The 20912-nt window shown below is 43.8% G+C and overlaps 1 protein-coding gene and 1 pseudogene across 2 annotated transcripts; both read right to left on the minus strand.

The window, feature by feature from the left end:
- Window positions 1–9271: 9271 nt before the first annotated feature.
- On the minus strand, window positions 9272–11260 carry LOC147977924 (uncharacterized; annotated as a pseudogene).
- A 2735-nt stretch (window positions 11261–13995) lies between these two features.
- Window positions 13996–18221, minus strand: LOC147977925 (deoxyhypusine synthase-like). Of its 2 annotated transcripts, none has more exons than XM_087546028.1 (8): window positions 17921–18221; window positions 17559–17813; window positions 16978–17145; window positions 16614–16832; window positions 15828–15911; window positions 15254–15359; window positions 14953–15188; window positions 13996–14439 (listed from the first exon to the last, which is right to left on the minus strand). In XM_087546028.1, exons 1-8 carry the CDS (start codon window positions 17954–17956, stop codon window positions 14353–14355), a joined length of 1191 nt encoding a protein of 396 aa, XP_087402154.1. In that variant the 5' UTR covers window positions 17957–18221; the 3' UTR covers window positions 13996–14352. The 2 variants fall into 2 exon arrangements, with proteins under 2 accessions (XP_087402154.1, XP_087402153.1); XM_087546027.1 differs by having other exon boundaries at window positions 17559–17819.
- Window positions 18222–20912: the final 2691 nt, after the last annotated feature.

The following is a 20912-nucleotide window of genomic DNA, read 5'->3' on the forward strand; positions in this document are numbered from 1 at the left end:
GCAAGCATCTCGGAGTCGGAATATACGCTTTGATAAGTTGATCAAAGGATATAGTTTTATACAGACTTGCGGTGAAGCCTGTATTTACAAGAAAGTGAGTGGGAGCACTACAGCATTTCTGATAAGTATATGTGAATGACATATTGTTGATCGGAAATAATGTAGAATTATTCTGCAAAGCATAAAGGAGTGTTTGAAAGGAGTTTTTTCAAAGAAAGACCTCGAAGAAGCTGCTTACATATTGAGCATCAAGATCTATAGAGATAGATCAAGACGCTTGATAAGTTTTTTCAATGAGTACATACCTTGACAAGATTTTGAAGTAGTTCAAAATGGAACAGTCAAAGAAAGAGTTCTTGCGTGTGTCATAAGGTGTGAAATTGAGTAAGACTCAAAGCCCGACCACGGCAGAAGATAGAAAGAGAATGAAAGTCATTCCCTATGCCTCAGCCATAGGTTCTATAAAGTATGCCATGTTGTGTACCAGATCTATTGTATACCCTACACTGATTGGCATGGGAGTACAATAGTGATCTAGGAGTAGATCACTGGACAGCGGTCAAAATTATCCTTACTGGAATAAGGATATGTTTCTCGATTACGGAGGTGACAAAAGGTTCGTCGTAAAGGGTTACGTCGATGCAAGTTTTGACACTGATCCAGATGACTCTAAGTCTCAATCTGGATACATACTGAAAGTGGGAGCAATTAGCTAGAGTAGCTCCATGCAGAGCATTGTTGACATAGAAATTTGCAAAATACATGCGGATCTGAATGTGGCAGACCCGTTGACTAAACTTCTCTCACAAGCAAAACATGATCACTTTTTGGGTGTTAATCACATAGCGATGTGAACTAGATTATTGAATCTAGTAAACCCTTTGGGTGTTAGTCAAATGGAGATGTGAACCAATCACATAAAGATGTGAACTATTGATGTTAAATCACATGGCGATGTGATCTAGATTACTGACTCTAGTGCAAGTGGGAGACTGAAGGAAATATGCCCTAGAGGCAATAATAAAGTTATTATTTATTTCCTTATATCATGATAAATGTTTATTATTCATGCTAGAATTGTATTAACCGGAAACATAATACATGTGTGAATACATAGACAAACAGAGTGTCACCAGTATGCCTCTACTTGACTAGCTCGTTAATCAAAGATGGTTATGTTTCCTAACCATGGACAAAGAGTTGTTATTTGATTAATGGGATCACATCATTAGTTGAATGATCTGATTGACACGACCCATTTCATTAGCTTAGCACCCGATCGTTTAGTATGTTGCTATTGCTTTCTTCATGACTTATACATGTTCCTATGACTATGAGATTATGCAACTCCCGTTTGCCGGAGGAACACTTTGTGTGCTACCAAACGTCACAACGTAACTGGGTGATTATAAAGGAGCTCTACAGGTGTCTCCAAAGGTACATGTTGGGTTGGCGTATTTCGAGATTAGGATTTGTCACTCCGAATGTCGGAGTGGTATCTCTGGGCCCTCTCGGTAATGCACATCACTTAAGCCTTGCAAGCATTGCAACTAATGAGTTAGTTGCGGGATGATGTATTACGGAACGAGTAAAGAGACTTGCCGGTAACGAGATTGAACTAGGTATTGGATACCGACGATCGAATCTCGGGCAAGTAACATACCGATGACAAAGGGAACAACGTATGTTGCTATGCGGTCTGACCGATAAAGATCTTCGTAGAATATGTAGGAGCCAATATGGGAATCCAGGTCCCGCTATTGGTTATTGACCGGAGACGTGTCTCGGTCATGTCTACATTGTTCTTGAACCGTAGGGTCCGCACGCTTAAGGTTTCGATGACAGTTATATTATGAGTTTATGAGTTTTGATGTACCGAAGGAGTTCGGAGTCCCGGATGAGATCGGGGACATGACGAGGAGTCTCGAAATGGTCGAGACGTAAAGATCGATATATTGGACGACTATATTCGGACATCGGAAAGGTTCCGAGTGATTCGGGTATTTTTCGGAGTACCGGGTAGTTACGGGAGAAGCAATGGGTCTTGATGGGCTTTAGTGGGAAGAGAAGAAAGGGCTAAGGGGCTGCTGCGCCCCCCCTCCCCTCTAGTCCGAATTGGACTAGGGAAAAGGGGGTCGGCCACCTTTCCTTCTCCTCCACTTCCTTCTCCCTTCCTCCCCTCTTGGTGGACTCCTACTAGGACTTGGAGTCCTAGTAGGACTCCACATCTTGGCCGCAGCAAGCCTTGGCTGGCCTCCTCCTCCTCCATCCTTTATATACTGAGGCAAGGGGCACCCCATGGACACACAAGTTGATCTTCATGATCGTTCCTTAGCCGTGTGCGGTGCCCCCTCCACCATATTCCACCTCGGTCATATTGTTGCAGTGCTTAGGCGAAGCCCTACGACGGTAGAACATCAAGATCGTCACCACGCTGTCGTGCTGACGGAACTCCTCCCCGACGCTTTGCTGGATCGAAGCCCGGGGATCGTCATCGAGCTGAACGTGTGCCAAGAACTCGGAGGTGCCGGAGTAACGGTGCTTGGATCGGTCGGATCGGGAAGACGTACGACTACTTCCTCTACGTTGCGTCAACGCTTCCGTTGTCGATCTACAAGGTACGTAGATCACACTCTCCCCTCGTTGCTATGCATCACCATGATCTTGCGTGTGCATAGGAAATTTTTTGAAATTACTACGTTCCCCAACACCACTACCTCGGAGGAGGCGGGGGGGGGGGGGAGGTTGATGAAATATACTCCCGGTAACTTTCTTGTGAATAGCATGGTAGCTTACACGTCATAGACCTGGCAACTTTTGTACACTGGTCCTAATTACTTTAGCCGGGGGAGGGGGGTTGATGAAATATCCCCTGGTAACTTTTATGTGAATAGCATGGTAACTCACACATTGAGACCTGATAACTTATGTACCTCGGTCTTGATAACTTTGACATGGGGGGGGGGAGGGGTTGATGAAATACCCCCAGGTAACTTTTGCGTGAATAGCATGGTAGTTCAAACATCATATACCTGATAACCTTTGTGCCTCGGTGCTGATAACTTTGGCGAGCGGGTGATAAAATGTACCCATGGTAACTTTAATGTTAATCGCATGGCAACTCACTAATCGCAGACCTGATAACTTATGTACCCAGGTCCTCGTAACTTTTCCTCCAGTGGGGGAAGGGCAGGGGTGGTTGATGAAATATTCTCCTGGTAACGTTTATGTGAATAGCATGGTAACTCACACATCGCTGACTTGATAACTTATGTACCTCGGTCCTGATAACTTTGGCATGGAGGGGGGGGGGTTGATGAAATATCCCCCGTTAACTTTTTTGTGTGAATCACTTAGTAACTCATCATCGAAGACCTGATAACTTATGTGTCTCGATCCTGATAACTCGGTCCTGATATACCCCATTTTTATGGCCTGGCAATTTCTATATAAACAAGATGGTAACTTATATACCACAGACGTGGTAACTTATTTAGCATGGGCGTGATAACTTTTGACCCAAAAAAAAGTCGTAGGAACATATCAACATGGGATCTACTTTTGAAGGTCTCATTGCGACAAATCTTTTATGTGAAAATGGTTTTTCAATCGGAGCGACGGTCTGAGCTACAAAACATTTTAAAGTTTGAAATAGGGGGAAATCTAGCATGACATCAGCTTTTCGTCTTTTAGTGCATATATGCATGTAATTAGAGGTAGGAGTGCACATGAAAAGAAAATTAGTCATTTTAATGCATGCATGTATATAATTAAAGTGAAGTAAGGATCGTTCTTGCCTATTGCTAAAATACGAACGTTTGGTAGTTATAAAAGTCCTTTACTTATTATAGTATGCAGTGTTATTGCATAATAGGCATATTAAGCAGCAAGTAGCCAGGAGAAACCAGGGATTTGAGATCATCATGAACAAAATTTAAAGTTCATTACACACTTGATGAAACAAGTGACACATGCATCTTGGCTCTAACATCACATTGATAGAGTACTGAAATCATCTCCAAAAAAAGAATGAACAAAATAGTGACCGTGGATGGAGTGGCTTATCTTCACCTCGTGCTCAATGCATCCATTGTCCCAGATCCCGGGCTAGTCTTCGCCGCCGCCGCCGCCGGTAACCGCTGTATCTTTTTGAGCCTCACCTCCCAATTTCAGTGCAAAATGCAGCCATCATCTTGGAATTCCTTGATAATATCCCTGCCAAGTGCACCATATACAGCTACTCTAGTATGGTTAAAGCAATAAAGGAAGTTGGGTACCTTTTGTTGGATGTCATCCTTGGATTCATATCCAATTGATTGAGCAGCTCTATTGAGGGCATTGTTGGTGCTTCCACCTCCTTGGACATTCAAAGTAAGGCTCCAGATTTTGTCTTCCGAACCTAGTTCAGATTGTGAATAATGAGAGAAAAAACTATCGAATATGTCGCCTTTCATTTTCAGCAGTTTCCCTTCAAATGTGAATCCATCAATGCATGGATATGTTTTCTATTAACACCCAATCTGAAACAAAGCTAACTATAATAAATTAGAGAACACAATTCAATAGTTTTCAGTGATGTTACCAAAGAATTATATAATGTTATTTGAAAGCGTACATCATACCTTTACTGCATTGGTATTCATAATTATTTGAGTGGCGAACTGAGCTTTATTTACCTACTATATTTTTTTATTCGCCAAAGCCTAAAATAATATAACCTTGGCAAGACGTATCCGTAAACCTGCACAACCTCAGGTTGTAGTTCTGCTTGATCTATCTCCTCCAACACCCATGGTTAAAACTTTGAGAGTTATATATTGACCTTAACCGATAGGAAATAAACACAATAACAATGGACAAGAGCATAGTGCATTCAGTGCATCACTTTATGTTTATACAATGTACATGATGATCAAGCGAGTATCATATGTTGTAAGAACTAAAGCCTCTAACACAAGTTGAATTTGAAGATTGCAGAAATCATGAGAAGCAGATTGAACTGAAAGTAATTTATAAAAAAAATTGAAAACATAAGTAAAAAAATTGAAAACTATGAGAAGGTAGTGCCTGGAGCCTCTATGCTTGCTCTGTTTCGACTTCTTCTTGGACTAAAGATGTTGAGTAACTTCGTGCCTGCACGTCAGTTCTTGGTGTTCGGCTCGCTGTCCAAGTTAGCGCCATGGTCGGGGCCATCGCCAGCGGCCAGATGGCCGAGCACATTGGACAGAAAGGGGTGAGAAAATCTTGACCCCTCCCTCCCTCCGAATGAAAATTAAGAGTTGAGCTTGTATTAGTCTCAAATCTCATGAGTTATTTAATTAGTTGCGTGTGGCATTTGATACGATAATCAGAGAAGAGAAATTGGTGTTGTAGACAATGTGTAGGTGAAGACTTTTTCTGAAAAGGTTCATTATTTTGTTCATGTCATATGCTTGCAAGCTGCAACAAATTAATTCTTGACTACACTAAAGTTTTAATCTTTTATACAATGGACATGCCTACTGAATTTTCAGTCGTTAACGATGGTGGCGATTCAGAACATCATCGGTTGGCTCGCCATCTCCTTCACGAATGTATGGCATGATGCACCCACATGTTTCCCAAGCTTATTTTCTGTCATTTCTCTTCTCGCGACGATACGAGCTTCATGCTTGCTAATCGATGTTTAATCCACATGACTCATCACTTCTCTACATGGGACGACTGCTTCAAGGATTTGGTGTTGGTGTCATATCATACATGGTTTGTAATAAAGTATCTTCACTGCATGATTATTCTGTGCCTAGGATGTTCATGACTTTATGCTTTAAGGTTTTGAGTACTTCTCAGCTCGTTCAAAAATGTTCAGAAACAAGAGAGCAACTAATATGTCAATATACTGGATGCAGAATGGTCCAGGGTTTATTTTTTTGGAAAAGATGGTTCATTGTTTATACCTACGCACCCCTACCAAAACTAAATTAATCTTTTGAAATTAGAACATTTTTACTTTGTGCTTGGGCCTCAGTGCATGCTGATTTTTATGGCTTTATGCTTTAAGAGATTCAGTACTTCTCCATCGTATATACCAACTTATTTTATTGCCAACAGACTATTGAGCTACTTAATAGTTACAATACTAACTCCTATGTATGAATTAGGCATGCGATCATACCAGATGCCTGTATACATCAGAGCTCCTCAGAGCACAAGAGGATCGCTTGGCTTCATGAAATCCTCAAATGCAGAATCAGCAATAGCTATGCAAAAGAAAAGAAGCACAGTCAGTATGCTACATGACATGAGAACAACAGATGACTACCTAATCTAAGTACAACATAAGTTTCGTATAAATAGGATCGAAATGAATCATAATTGATGGTTATAGTCAATAAAATGCCAGAATGAGTTATATTGACCAACCTAAGTACCCAATATTGTTACGTCCATTAGACAGTGTGCAATCAAAATCATGTGATAGTTAACTATTTCTAATCCAATAGATTGTATACAACACAGACTGATATTTTAGATTCAAAAGAAGAATCCAGTATCAAAGGCTATCTGAACTTACTTTTGAATCACGCCACCGCTAGTCCACTGCCTCCTGATGATAACACCATCAATCATTAGGTTGGTTTCCATCCATCAGTATGTTCACCCTTGAGAAGTCCAGGCTAGGGTGCTACAATTAGGATCCCTATCAGATAAACGAAGAACTATATTTCTTGATATAATTGGAGGGATTCCACTACCATAACAACAGGTGGATGCAGCTGTTCAACCCGGGTGGGGAGCATACAAAATCTGCAAAATAGGGAGGTTAGAAGATGATAATTTCATTAATAGTTCGGTACACACAGTACTTTATAGATGGTTGCTCACATATCTAAATGCCGCATTTCTTGGTTCATACGTAGCAAAAATTCCTTGCAATATTTTCTAGAACCAGGAACAATCACTGCATTGTGAATGTTGCATTTCTGTTTCTCTCACGCAGCTTCAGAAGGAAATCGCGGATCATGAGCTTGCGGAGCAGATGGAGGAGCCCATGGCCCAGCAGCTGGAAGCGGACATCAATGCTCTGGTTTATAACAAGCAGCAACTGGCCCTGCGAGCAAAAGCCACTATCCATCAATGAAAAGAAAGAGGAGATCCAAAGGAAGGTGTGCAGATTCCTACCATGTGTCATCATGATTTCTTTTATTTCTTCTGTGAGCCCAAAACTCTATTATGGTAATATGATTACGTTCAATTTGGTTGAAACATGGCATGGCATATGATTAGTAATTTAGGTTCTGTTTGTGACATTGCATTCGTCAGAATCTAGGTCTACTTGAACCTCTGCTTCAGCTGCTAAACTGTCTTATACCATTGTAGAATTCTTATAATGATTCTACAGCGTCGCAAAGGCCTTCTGTTCATTGTAAATTTCTCAAAGCTTCATATACAATTAAGTTAATTAGAACGATGTGTTCCTGTAGTATCGCTTTCCATCCAAAAACTGATTATTTTTTGTGGATTTCTGGCATCATGAGTTTCAAATAAAGGATAATCCATACCTAGAGCCAAGCATGCTACATGGTCTATGAGTTTCTGATCAAAATACATCATGCATTGTCATACCAGGTCGAATATAAGACAGCTTTGCATAGTTGTGGTGTAATCAATTCAGCCTTGTGCGTTTGGCGTGGCATCGATCATGGTCTTGTAGATCAAAGCTAGAGCTACTTTGTTAAAAACCTTCCCTCTAATTTACGGAGGGGGATGAAGCAGGAAATCTACAGTTTACCATCTGCAAAGTGAACTCTCTGCACAGTCTGTTGAAACTACTTTTATATCCACCATTTAATCTTGCGTCTTGACATCTGCTTGTCACCGATTGGTATTCGGCTATACCTTGTGAATGAGGCTCTTGAACGCCTGATATATTGCTCTCGCTAACTTAAGCTGATAGTTTGATATTCTGCTCAAAAAGCAACAACTCACTGCATAATGTTATATTTGTTGCGTTTTTACTGCTGCATGTGACCCAGGCTGATTTTGAGACTTCTAAACATTCCCAAGAAAGCTCGAAATTGATGTCCAAATCAGTAAACTCGCCAGAAAAATTTCAGGTGGCTAGGCACAAATCTATCAAGGGATTAGAGGGCTAAGACAGGAATCAATAAAATTCAGAGTTTCGAATCTAAGTGAACACCTGTTATTGCTGCAACTCCCCTGCATCAACTAACAGTCTAATACATGCCCTATGGCAGCATATATTGAGTGATTCAACTCTGTTACTGCCTTACTCCTTACTGCAGCCATTACAACAAAATATGCAGATTATAAAACATGCAAGGAAAAAAGGGAGAGCTGCTATTGTGACACTACACTGCTCAAAGTAAATTGATTCATATGAACCTCCATGGGCAGTGCCCACCATGATTTAGAGAAGTATTCGGCAGTTGGAAAAGGTAGGATGCATCGTACCTGGTCGGATCTGGAACGGTTGGCCCTTGCCGGCGCAGACGAAGCGGATCCGTGTCGATAGTGTCTTGCCTCCGCATGATGGTGGTTCTTGTTGAGCTACTTTTGGCGCCGCCGGCAGCGCCCTCCAACACATACTCGTCCTCCCTGCTGGCTATCTCCATGGATTCAGATTGAGAAGAGAAAGGGGTAGGAAACGAGGCGGCAGAGAGGGGTCGGGGGTGAGGGAAGGGGAAGAAAGTAGGCGACTTGCCTGGGTCGAGAGAAGGTCTGGACGATTGGATGTCGAGTTTGTTTCCTTCTTCGGTGGTTGGCGTCGGAGGACCTGGCCATGGGCCGATGGGGCGAGGTAGTGGCAGCAGCAACCCTAGCGTGCGCCGAGGGAGAACGGGTGGGTGCGATTTCCTCCTCTCTCGTTTTCTTCTGGACAAAGCAAACAACGCGTTGGGGCAGCAAAGGTCAAACCGCCGATTTTTTTGTCTCTAGCTAATCTGACGTGGACTGCACGAGAGCACGCCCCGGATGCGCAGCTGAATGTGTTTAATAAAAATATAGTTCGTAGTAGTTTAGAGAGACGGTGGCCATCCGCATGACTCTGCCTCATCGAGTGGCGATCAAAGCACAGATGATAAAAATAAACAAAACACACAAACTGGTTCGACGCAAGCGATGGTCGCTTTATTCTGATTTTTAGATTTTCAAAATTTCTGTCGGAGCAAGTAAAGTGCTTGATAGATTATTATTTTTCAGAACTTGTTGGTCTGTATTTACAAAAATCATCTGGTCGCATGAACCAAAGAGAAAAATGAACTAACCTATGCTATGAGCTTCCATATTTAATTTCCTCCGCACGAGGAGAAGTTGAGGCCCGGTGAGTGCCGACTGGAAAAAGACTTTCCGTGTAAGGTATAAGGTTGAAGAAGTACACATCCTTCCAAGCAGGCTCAAGTTCAACTAACCCATGACGTTGGTATCTCAGCCTATTCAATTCACAAGCATTTGTCAGCTCACGTGTCTGCAGATCGTAGAGGCAGTGCATGACATTGGACCGTAGCATCAGCATGCCCGGAAGAAGAGCGATTGGCTGGCACGGGCCCATCCCATGCTACGTGTACCACGGTTCCCACACAGAGCTGGCCCCGTCTTCCACCAGCGACCAGACCATCACTAGCCGATGCACGTCACTAGTCTCATTGACACTGTAACTGGTTAGACACAACTCCTCATGCAACACACTCAAGTTCAAGTGTTCAACATCTTTGTTGCTGCCATCGATCCCGAGGTTCGATAGATCAGGAGGCAAATGGATGACGCTCAACGCCTCATCATCCAAGCCGAAGCGGAGGAGGCGGCGTGGGTGCGGCTCCAGGTTGGTATCGATGTCGGCGATCCAGTACACACCCCCATTCACAGATTGCGCGGTCACCCATGGATAGGCGTGGTGCCACTGATCTGCCGTGATTTCTCTCCATCAAGGAGGAACATGGTCACCCACGGTGCACACCTCCACCCCGTTGTAGAATTTATTGTCTCTCAAACGAATGAAGAACTAGACCACCTTGTACATGCCACAACGAAGATCACGGCCTAACCCAATGATGCATTGGGAAGGGGGGAAAAGGTTCGCCTTGGTGTCTGTGGGGACAAGCACCAGGCCTCGGAGGCGCCTTGCTGCCACTGCTATAACTCAATGTATCATTTGATGTCGCGATCCAGGCAGTGTCGGGTGATGAGAAAGGATGGGTTCTGCTTCCATCTACAGGCGGATATCTTAAGGTGCCGGTCGGACCAAGGAGGGGGCGGATGTGGTTGTGCCTGATTGTATCAATCCATCGAACCAGCTTTGAACCGTTGATTTGTTCTTCATCCCACGATCCGTATGACTCTTTATTCTTTTTCCATGCACGGTCCGGTTAATCGCAACAACCACGAATCAACACGTACACCCACCTCGTGGCAGCCAAGTAAGACTAGCTAGTAGTTTACACGGACGGGTGGCTCGTCTCTCACTCGATGGAATGCTACACATACATCGGTTTACATGAGTTTTACAAACAGATGGGTTATGATTGGAGGTTAAGGGCATCTCCAACAGGTTGTATGTTAGTTTTGTTAGTAAAATATCCATGTCATCAACCAACAAGCTATCATACAACTACTCTAATAGGTTGTATGTAAACTATCCAATAGATGGTGAGACAATAAATGTGATTGCTCTCTATTTCACCTTGGAGCTTGTGCAAAGGTTGTTGGTTAATCTACATACAACTTTGCTCTCTCTCCACATTTAATACATGCCACATCATCACTATGTCCTAGGTGGCAAATTTACCAACACCTATCTCACAACTGTTGGAGATGCCCTAAGGGGGAGGAGGGGCCCACTCCCATGAAAATCAGGGGAAGAGTGTATGTTTAGCATTAGGGCGCTTATAGGCGCTGGCGCACCGGCCGAGCGTTTCGGCCGGTCCAGCTCAGGCCATCGGATTTGAGCCACGCAGCCGTTGGATCCAGGCAAAAAAAAACAAATCACCCCCAACTTCTTCTTCCTTGGGCAGTCGGCCTGGATCCGCGTCTCCCGCTCGGGGAGCACGGCACCGCGCCTCCTGTCCCCTCCGGTGGTCGTCCCCGTCGTCAGTCCCCACCCTCGCCGGTCTTCCTCGTCGCCCGTCGGATCCCGCCCTTGCCGGCCATCCTTGTCACCGGTCCCCCACCCTCCCAGTCTCGTTGTCGCCTCGAACCATGCAACTGCTCCACCTGCTGTTGCAGCTCTTGATGACGACGGTTGTAGCTCCGCTGCCCTCGCCATTGATGCTTGCTGCAGGAAAATACGTCGCCACCGGCCGCGAGTCAATCAACGCCATTTGAATGGCTGTAGCAAAAAACTCCAATGGTAGTAGCAAAATCCTGCTACGGTTGCAGCAAAAATATCATTGTCGTCCTCACGAGGTCGCAGCTCTGCCTGATGGATGTAGCAAAAAGCTTTGCCGGTAGTAGCAAAATTCAACTACAGTTGCAGCTTCCCCTTGTTGTGCAGTGCCATTGAAGCTTTCTATGTCCATGGTTGAAGCTTTTTTCAACGACTGTTGAAGCTTTTCTAGGTGACGGTTGCAACACTTATATACGCGGGAGGATCTGGGCATGGCGGCAGGCAGCCATGGCGGCCGGCCACGAGTCAATCAACGCCATTTGAATAGATGTAGCAAAAAACTCCAACGGTAGTAGCAAAATCCTGCTACGGTTGCAGCAAAAACATCATTGTCGTCCTCACGAGGTCGCAGCTCTGCCTGATGGATGTAGCAAAAAGCTTTGCCGGTAGTAGCAAAATCCAACTACGGTTGCAGCTTCCCCTTGTTGTGCAGTGCCATTGAAGCTATGTCCATGGTTGAAGCTCTTTTCAACGGCTGTTGAAGCTTTTCTAGGTCACTGTTGCAACACTTGTATACGAGGGAGGATCCGGGCATGGCGGCAGGCAGCCATGGCGGCCGGCCGCGAGTCAATCAACGCCATTTGAATAGATGTAGCAAAAAACTCCAACGGTAGTAGCAAAATCCTGCTATGGTTGCAGCAAAAACATCATTGTCGTCCTCACGAGGTCGCATCTCTGCCTGATGGATGTAGCAAAAAGCTTTGCCGGTAGTAACAAAATTCAACTACGGTTGCAGCTTCCCCTTGTTGTGCAGTGCCATTGAAGCTTTCTATGTCCATGGTTGAAGCTTTTTTCAACGGTTGTTGAAGCTTTTCTAGGTGACGGTTGCAGGGCATGGTGGCAGGCAGCCATGGCGGCCGACGAGGGAGCGTCTAGCCACCGGCGATGGAGCTTGTGGTGGCCCAAACGCAACCCGAGAGGAGGGGGAGGGGGGAGGGGATGCGCGCGTGTGAAGGCTATAGATAAGGGATGGATCTGGCCATGGCGGCCGGCGAGGGAGCGCCTGCCCGCCGGCGATGTAGCTCATGGTGGCCCAGTCGTTGTCCGATGGGGGAGGGGGGGGGGGAGGGGAGGGAGAGGGAAGGATGCGCGCGCGTAAGGCTGAAGGTAGGGGATGAAGACGCTGAAAAAAGGCGAGGCGCGTTTTGCCAGCGTGGAGTGCAAACCGGCCGAAAGTTGGACCGGCGCACCGCATCCAAACATTTACCTTAGCATTATTGGATGGAATCCCCACCTAACTTAAACACAGGCACAACACGTACGTCCTCCTTCCTTGCCCGTCGCCCGCCTCGGATTCCGGCTGGCCTGTACAGTTTCACGGCGTGGCGTGGCGGCTTCCGCTGTCCTGTTTGCTGGGCTGGGCCTCAAGCTTAAGCTTCCCGTCACCCTTCCTGAGCAAAAACATCAAGGCCCAAAGGGGAGGCCACGACTGGGCCGCCCATTTAACGCTCACGGTCACGACCGATGCACTGTGTCGTGTAGCAGTCCTTTTTAGATGGTACTTTTAAATTTCGATTTTTCTAGAAAATACGATTTTTTTATAAAAGATAGTGTTTTTTGGAAAATGCGAACAGTTTTTGTAATTTCTGAACATTTTTTAAAGGCGAGCATTTTTTAATTTATGAACAAATTTTGAAAACACAAACATTTTATGAAATTCCCAAACTTGTTTGGTTTCCTTTCGTGCTCTTGTTCTTCTTTCCGTTTGTTCGACGATGCAAGAACGATTTGATAACCTGTCATTGTGAGGACTGTACGTGTCTCTAGCCATTATTATTTGACGGCTCGTTCGGTTTACAGGATTTCCAAATCACAGGGGTAGGAAAAGCAAATGGTTAGAATGAGATTCCAATTCAAATCCTTAGAAAATTTCCATGAGGTCTCACGTAATAATGCTAAGAATGCTCCTCGGGAATGAACAAAATAATCCTGCAAGGAATGAGGTCAATATAGACACAATCCTCTGAAATCTTGTACCTATGTTCCGTGAAACAAATTCTACACAGATGAAAAATTCCCGAGGATCAAAATCATGTAAGAATCCTCTAGGAAAACCACAAACCGAACAAGCACTCAGCTGGTTAATTATGTCTCTTCACCGGATGTTTAAGAGATGATCATGATATAAATGAAAAAGAGGAATACGACTTGACGTAACTTCCAATTTTCTCATTGAGGACCTTCTTGACCCCTCTTCGAGAGAATGCACATTGGGCGCTCGACATAATGTAGGGGGGGGGGGGGGGGGGGGGGGGCATCTCGTCCGCTTGGCATTCGCTGTTGTGTCTACTTGCAGATGTCATGCTCGTGCAAGATGGTTGCGGATGAGATGGCGCACAAAATGCTGGACATAGGAAAGCTATATGGCAATGCTATTTTGTGTTGAAAATGCAAAATAACCTTCAGCAGAACTGAAGGGTACAACAATGTTGACTTGGTGAGGGGTGGTCGGTCATTCTGCTTCAGCTGTGGCAACGCAGACGCTGGTCAACGAACCGTGATGTAATAGGGACCATAGCATTTGCAAGAATTTTCATAATACCGTATCACGATCTGTATTTACAATTTTAGCAAGAATTTCTCACCCGGTTTGTATGAGGGATCAAGCAACAAACTGATTCAACCAAACAACTTTATTTTGTTGGCCCAATGCTGTAAGCCTTTCCACTTTTTCAAGTCCCCCGTCTTACAAAACCAAATGATCCTCACCAGGTACTTTGCTTGTAAAGTCGCAGTTTTTTCCAGAGTCAGATAAAGAGAGGAACGACTCAATAGTCCATTTCCTCTTACACAATCTCATTACAAAGCATACATTTGGTATTACAATCTCAGGTGTACATCGAGCAAAAGAAACCAGTAATCGTGTCCGGCATCTGACAAAAAACCTTCTATGTTATCCTCCAAAGAGCCCGGACAAATGGTTGGAGATCAATAAAAAATAAATTTCAGGCCCTTGGTTCACAGCCAGAAATTCAGTTGGTTGAATTTGCACTACGAGACCTCCGTGCAAATGTTGCGGCTACAAGTAATGGGAAAGCGATAGTAGCATCACAGTGAACCTGGATTTCCAAAAGCTGGAATGTTAGATTACAATAATGATGATCATCAAATATGATGTATGACACCATTGCATAGCAAAAGTACGTCTCTTGAAATCACTCGTACTGCCATAAACTCATAGGCTGCAATATTATTCTACAGTGTACATGGGAAAATGATAAATCAAGATGGTCTAGATATTATAAGCAAGCTCAGGATCATGCATGCAATTTTCTACTCCCTCCGTTCCCAAATATAAGTCTTTCTACAGATTCCAACAAGTGACTACATACGGAGCAAAACAAGTGAATCTATACTCTAAAATATGTCTACATAAATTCGTATGTTGTAGTCCATTTGAAATGGCTAAAAAGACTTATATTTAGGAAGGTAGGGAGTATAAACCAATTGCAGGACACATAAGCAGGTGCATCATGATCATTATACCCTAATACCTAAGGAAAATATTACCTAGTACTGGTATGCAAAACACAAAACAAAAATATCTCAAACTTGTGAACATCTATATATACCTTTACAGGCTTTGCTGAACCTTTGATCTTTCCCCATGAAACTGCTTCATCTGGGTGTGCTCCTGAGTCGCTTCCATCAAACTCTTGAGCTGTGTTGATATAGGCTGCATAATCTGCACCATTGCGAAACATATTTGCATTGCATATGTGATGCTTTGGAAGGCCTCCACCAAGAATTATGGCCCCCGTCTTCCTTGGGCTTGCATGAATGGCTTCACCATTTATCAGCCTTATATCTGCAAACCATTCAAGCATTTGAAAACAAACACAAAGTAAGGATATCAAATAAAGTGGAACTTACCTTGTACAATGTCGATAATAAGACCAGGATTGCGAACTGCATGACAAAACAGCATGTCTCCGAGTGATCCATCAGTCAATGCTGGGCAGTATACAGGAATATTGTTCTGGTCGATTTTAACGAGTCAGCACTTTGCAACTTCAGCCTTTGCACAAATAGTTCTTGAAAGTAAGAATTTCAACACAGAAAAAACAACCCAGTGTTAAGCATATTCTCCATGGAATAAAGTGAAGGACAACCCAACAAGTGTAACAGCCAGCCAGCAACTCTACCATGCTACATCTCCTAAACTGTGACCAACCACTTCACATAAAATAAAAGTTTGGTTCAGGAATGATTACTATTTCTGGGTAAAATCATGATACTCAATACGGTAAAGAATTTTTTATGGTAAAATAAAACCAATATGAGAATCAAACTCAACAAAATTCTTAAGAAACCCTAGTTTATCTCCCTGTTTAGCAAACATAGTTATTTACAGGCTTCCTAAATATGATCAGCATTTACACAAACACATGCTTGCAGACTTTTTGATAATTTGAAAAATAACGAAGAACTTTCAAAAGCATACTACCTTGTATGCCCAGTAAAGGTAGGAGCTTTCATCATTTATTTCTTTGCCAAGACGAGCAATCACTTTTGATGGTGTCCAGACATTCTATAGGTAACAAGAAGTTAAAAGAAACATAAGTATGGTCAGCAGTGAAGCTTGTAGAAAGAACTCACATTGTAGGAAATGCTGGATTATCTTTAATTAAACAATCAAATATCAACCGAGCTGCAACAATATCTGCGTAGACTTCAGCAACTTGTGCAGAAACCTATAAAGTGTACTTCACACATTAGGTTTGACAAGATTCTGTAGTCTGGATGTTTTATTCCTGCATATACTGCTAGATGCATACATCTGAAAGAAAGGAAACTCATGGAGCCGGGTTACAATAAAGTTCGTGACTTCATGTTATGTAGAATTTCAGTTGTTTTAAGCATCCTTACTATAGCATGTGAAACAAATAGTGTCTGCTTATTTGCTGTTCCAGAAAAGTAATTGTGTACCCTTCAATTAAGGAAATTTTCAAAGATTAGAAGACAACCCTATCAAAATTATATCACTACTAGTTTCGCTAAATACAAGATATAATTAATGTACTCTCCTATTCATGCATCCCCTGCAAATTACCAACTTTGCAGCTAATTTATGCATCAGAAGCTTCCATGTGCACTATAATGGGCCCATGACACGTACAAGGAAGGGTAGCCATAATCCACAGTATCAGGGGATTTCGGTAACTAGGGACATACCGAAGGAAAACTAAAACAGATTATTACCAACTGTGTTTAAGCCAAGAGGAATGATTACCTCAGCAGATTGTTCTTGTAGCATCTGGTCAAAGAGTGGCATGATCCAGTTTTCAAACTTGCAATAGTTATCATTGGGCACCAACAGATTTCCTATCCGGTTAAGTCCTTTTGACCGTAGAAGTGCCCCAGGTAAAGAAAATTCACCTCGGTAAGTTGGTGCGAGGCATTTTATGAGGTCTTCCTCTATACCCCCAGCTGTCGTAACAATAACATCCACCTGAAGAATTTTGTGGAAAATATCATCAATGGCAATGCAGTTAGTGAAGTTAGTAATTGACTGGAACAAACACAGGTTCTTAAAATGATATTTAAAGTTGTTTTCCTTTCAGATTTGCAAACGTGACACAAGTTGGAGCACTTACCATGTGATGCTGAGCTAGAAACCGTATAACATCCCGTATACCGGAAGAAACAAGGTTTGAAGTGAAACCAAGAAATATCTTGCACCTGACAGATTCTCTGTATTTCGGGTCAAGTTCAGCTTCATCACAGTCCTCGCTTGGCTTCTCATGCGACAAGCTCCAATCTAACTTCATTGTAGAAAATTATTACAGTGGAGGAAGTGTCAGTAGAATGTAAGGAGTAGCGAAAATCGGCAGAAATTCTGGAAACGAGTACTTAATTTTCGGAAGCATGCATAGTGATATGACAGGCATTCCTTCATATAGATCATCTCCAGCTAATTTAATGCAAAGCACTTGGATTAAATAGGAGACGCACACACATTCAGCTAGACTGTTCAGATACATCTAAAAGATTTACTTTGGGGAAGAAAAAACACTTATCAGCTTCACCCTGGCATCGAAACGATATATATATCCAGCTATCTAAGTGCTCCAAATGGCGAAATAAATTACTCCGGTGCTGGAGTATCTGCGAACTAATCCCATGCTGAAAAGGGCAAAGCTCGCGGCTGAGGGAGAAAGGGAAAAGGCGGGCATACCATCTGATTGACGACGTCGATGGCGTCGCCGAGGTTGGACGCCTGGAAGCCCGTGGAGGCGAGCGAGCCAAGAAGGCCGTCGAGGCCGAGGCCGGCGTCGTTGAAGTCGGCGCCGGCGATTTTCATGAATCGCGACTCGTCGAGGGACTCGGACGGCTTGAGCACGATGGCACGGACGCCCTCCATCTCCTTGCTAACAACCTCAGTGGCCCTCATCCCGTCACCTCCCATCTCCTCCTCCTCGCCGCCTCCTTGCTGCTTCTAGAAAAGAAAAGGGGAGTAAAATCAAAATCAAAATCAAATCAAATCCCGTGCGGTTCGCAGGCTAAGAAGTGGAAGCCAGGGGATGCAAGGGAGCTCACCTTGTCGCGGGGTACCACCTTAGCGCCCAGAAGCATGGCGGCGGAAGGGAGGGGAGAGACGAAGGAGGTCAGCGGCGGCGGGGATCCGGCCGGCGTGGTGGAGAGAGGCCTGGCCTACTCGTCGGAGAGGGCGTCGGCGGCCGGCGGGCTTGGAGAGGCGTGCGTACGGTGTTTTGTGGGGAGCTCGGCGCGGTGGAGAGGGAGGGAGAGGCGCCGTCGGATTCCGGCTCCGGCTGGCCTGTACAGTTTCACGGCGTGGCGTGGCGGCTTCCGCAGGCAGGCGGTGGCTGCCCTGCTGTTTGCTGGGCTGGGCCTCAAGCTTAAGCGTAAGAGAGGGATGCACGGCAAAAAAGATCAAGGCCCAAAGGGGAGGCCACGACTGGGCCGCCCATTTAACGCACACGGTAGCGACCGATGCACTGTGTGTCGTCATGGCACTGTAGCAGTCTTTTTTAGATGGTATACTTTTAAATTACGATTTTTCTGGAAAATATGATTTTTATATGAAAGATAGTGTTTTTTGGAAAATGTGAACAGTTTTGTAATTTCTGAATATTTTTTTAAAAGGTGAGCATTTTTTAATTTATGAACAAAATTTGAAAACACAAACATTTTATGAAATTCCCAAACTTGTTCGGTTTCCTTTCATGCTCTTGTTTTCCTTTCTGGTTTGTTCGACAGTGAAACAACGGTTTGATAACCTATCTTGTGGGGAGCGTGCCTCTAGCCATTATTCTTTGAGGGCTCGTTCAGTTTACAGGATTTCGAAATCACACGGGCAGGAAACGTAAATGGTTAGAATGAGATGCCCACTCAAATCTTTAGAAAATTCCATGAGCTAGCTCTCACGTAATGCTCCCCCTCAGGATTGAGGTCAATATAGACACAATCCTCTAGAATCTTGTACCTCTGTTCCTCTGAAACAAATTCTACACAGATGAAAAAATCTTGAGGATCAAAATCTTGTAAGAATCCTCTAGCAAAACCGCAAACCGAATAAGTCCTCAGCGGGTTGCTTATGTCTCTTCACCGGATGTTTAAGAGATGATTACGATATAAATGAAAAAGAAGAACATGACTTGATGTAACTTCCATTTTTCTCATCGAGGATCTTGTTGACCCCTCTAATTTTGAAGATCTCGACGCGAGGAATCCAACGATGAAAGCGGTTCGAGATTTGGACGCACGGTTTGAGAGATAAAATGTTTTGAATAAACGGATCTACGAAAAAAGGGAAAACTCCCAGGCTGCGATAAGTGGCGTGCTGCATGTGCGCCACTTGTCGCAACTAGGAAAATTGGATGATCTTTGCAACAAGTACTCCTTAATTAGTGATTTCGGCTACAAGGCCTTCTAGAATTAATGCACTACTGGGCCATCTCTTATGGGCCAAAGCCACGTTACAAAATTTATTTTATACACTAGTAGAAAACAGGGCTATGGTCCAGGCCGGCTCAGCCCATTAGTCCCGGTTCAGTCTAGAACCGGGACCAATGAGGGCATTGGTCCCGGTTCGTGAGCCCAGGGGGCCGGCCGGGCCACGTGGGCCATTGGTCCCGGTTCGTCTGGACCTTTTGGTCCCGATTGGTGGGACGAACCGGGACCAATGGGCCTCGCTCCTGGCCCACCACCATTGGTCCCGGTTGGTGGCTTGAACCGGGACCAAAGACTTCCCTTTAGTCCCGGTTCATGTCATCAACCGGGACCAATGAGGTGCCTATATATACCCCCTCGCGCAAGAGCAGAGCACAGTGCTCTGTTTTTTCTGGCCGAGGGGGAGAGGGCTTTGTGGTGCTCTAGCTCACCTCCTATGCACATGAGGTGTTCGATGGAATGCCCGAGCCACACTACTTAAGTTTTCTCCTCTCGATGATAATGGACTTCTATTAATTTGGACACTTAATTATATATAATGCACGCAGATGAACCGGCAATGGATGTACGGTGACAGACACACCCGCGAGTACATTAAGGGCGTGCATGAGTTTCTCGGTGCAGCTGAGGCAAACAAGCAGAATGGTTTTATGTGTTGTCCATGCACTGAATGTGGGAATACGAGGTCTTACTCTAACCGGAAAATCCTTCACTCCCACCTGCTTTACAAGAGTTTCATGCCACATTATAATGTTTGGACGAGGCACGGAGAAATAGGGGTTATGATGGAAGACGGCGAAGAAGAAGAGTACGATGACAACTATGTGCCCCCTGAATACGGTGATGCTGCAACGGGGGGAAATGATGATACCATGCCAACTTTCAACCTTTTCAGAGTTCATTTTGAAATGCTTTCCAATTTCAGAGTCATTTAGCTCAAAGAATGAATTAATAGCAAACAGAATGAACTACAAAACTTTTATGAAAATAAAAACAATCAATTAAAATATTATGTTATGATCAACTAAAATAAAACTATAATATTCTTCAATAGCAAAAAGAATATAATTTTTGTGACCTAAAATCAAACTATAAGTATTTAATTGTAAGTATAAATAAAAAATAAATAGCAAAGAAGAAAAAAAATTCTATTTTTATAGTAAAGTTATTCATAAACTAGTGATTCACACAAATTTTTAAAAATTCAAATTTAAACTATTCAAAATTTAAAACTAATGGCACTAACAGAAAGTTTATAATTTTTGTGACCTAAAAGCAAAAATAAATCACTAAAAAACTGTAAGTATTTAGTTGTAAGTAGAAATAAAAAAATAAAAAACCAAAAAAATGTAGAAATAAAAAAGAAAAAACCAAAAAAAAATGCCTCCTACTGGGCCTCCACGGCCTGAATACGACTAGAAACCCTACATGGGCCAGGATTCAGGCCCGCAGAAGGCCCAATAGGCCCACAGGCAGTAGCAAGTTTAGGCCCGAAAGCCTGCATTAGAGAGGAGCTCGAATGGGGAGGCACACCAGCGCTTATAAACCAGTGCCGGCGCCCTTCAGCTAGCGATGTGGGACTAAACTTTTGGGCGCGGGGCAGCACAAGGCCATTGGT

The sequence above is a fragment of the Triticum urartu genome, chromosome 3A (genome assembly GCF_056163025.1).
Source record: "Triticum urartu cultivar PI428250 chromosome 3A, HENAU_Tu73, whole genome shotgun sequence".
Classification (NCBI taxonomy): Eukaryota; Viridiplantae; Streptophyta; class Magnoliopsida; order Poales; family Poaceae; genus Triticum; species Triticum urartu.

Excerpts from the sequence above, each read along its gene's own strand:
- LOC147977925 (XM_087546027.1), bottom strand. The coding sequence starts at position 17,956 with ATGCTTCTGGGCGCTAAGGTGGTACCCCGCGACAAG. Across the intron at positions 17,820-17,920 it reads AGGTGGTACCCCGCGACAAG|AAGCAGCAAGGAGGCGGCGA; the intron begins GTGAGCTCCCTT and ends TTTCTTTTCTAG. Across the intron at positions 15,360-15,827 it reads ACCTTTACTGGGCATACAAG|AACAATATTCCTGTATACTG; the intron begins GTAGTATGCTTT and ends AAAATCGACCAG.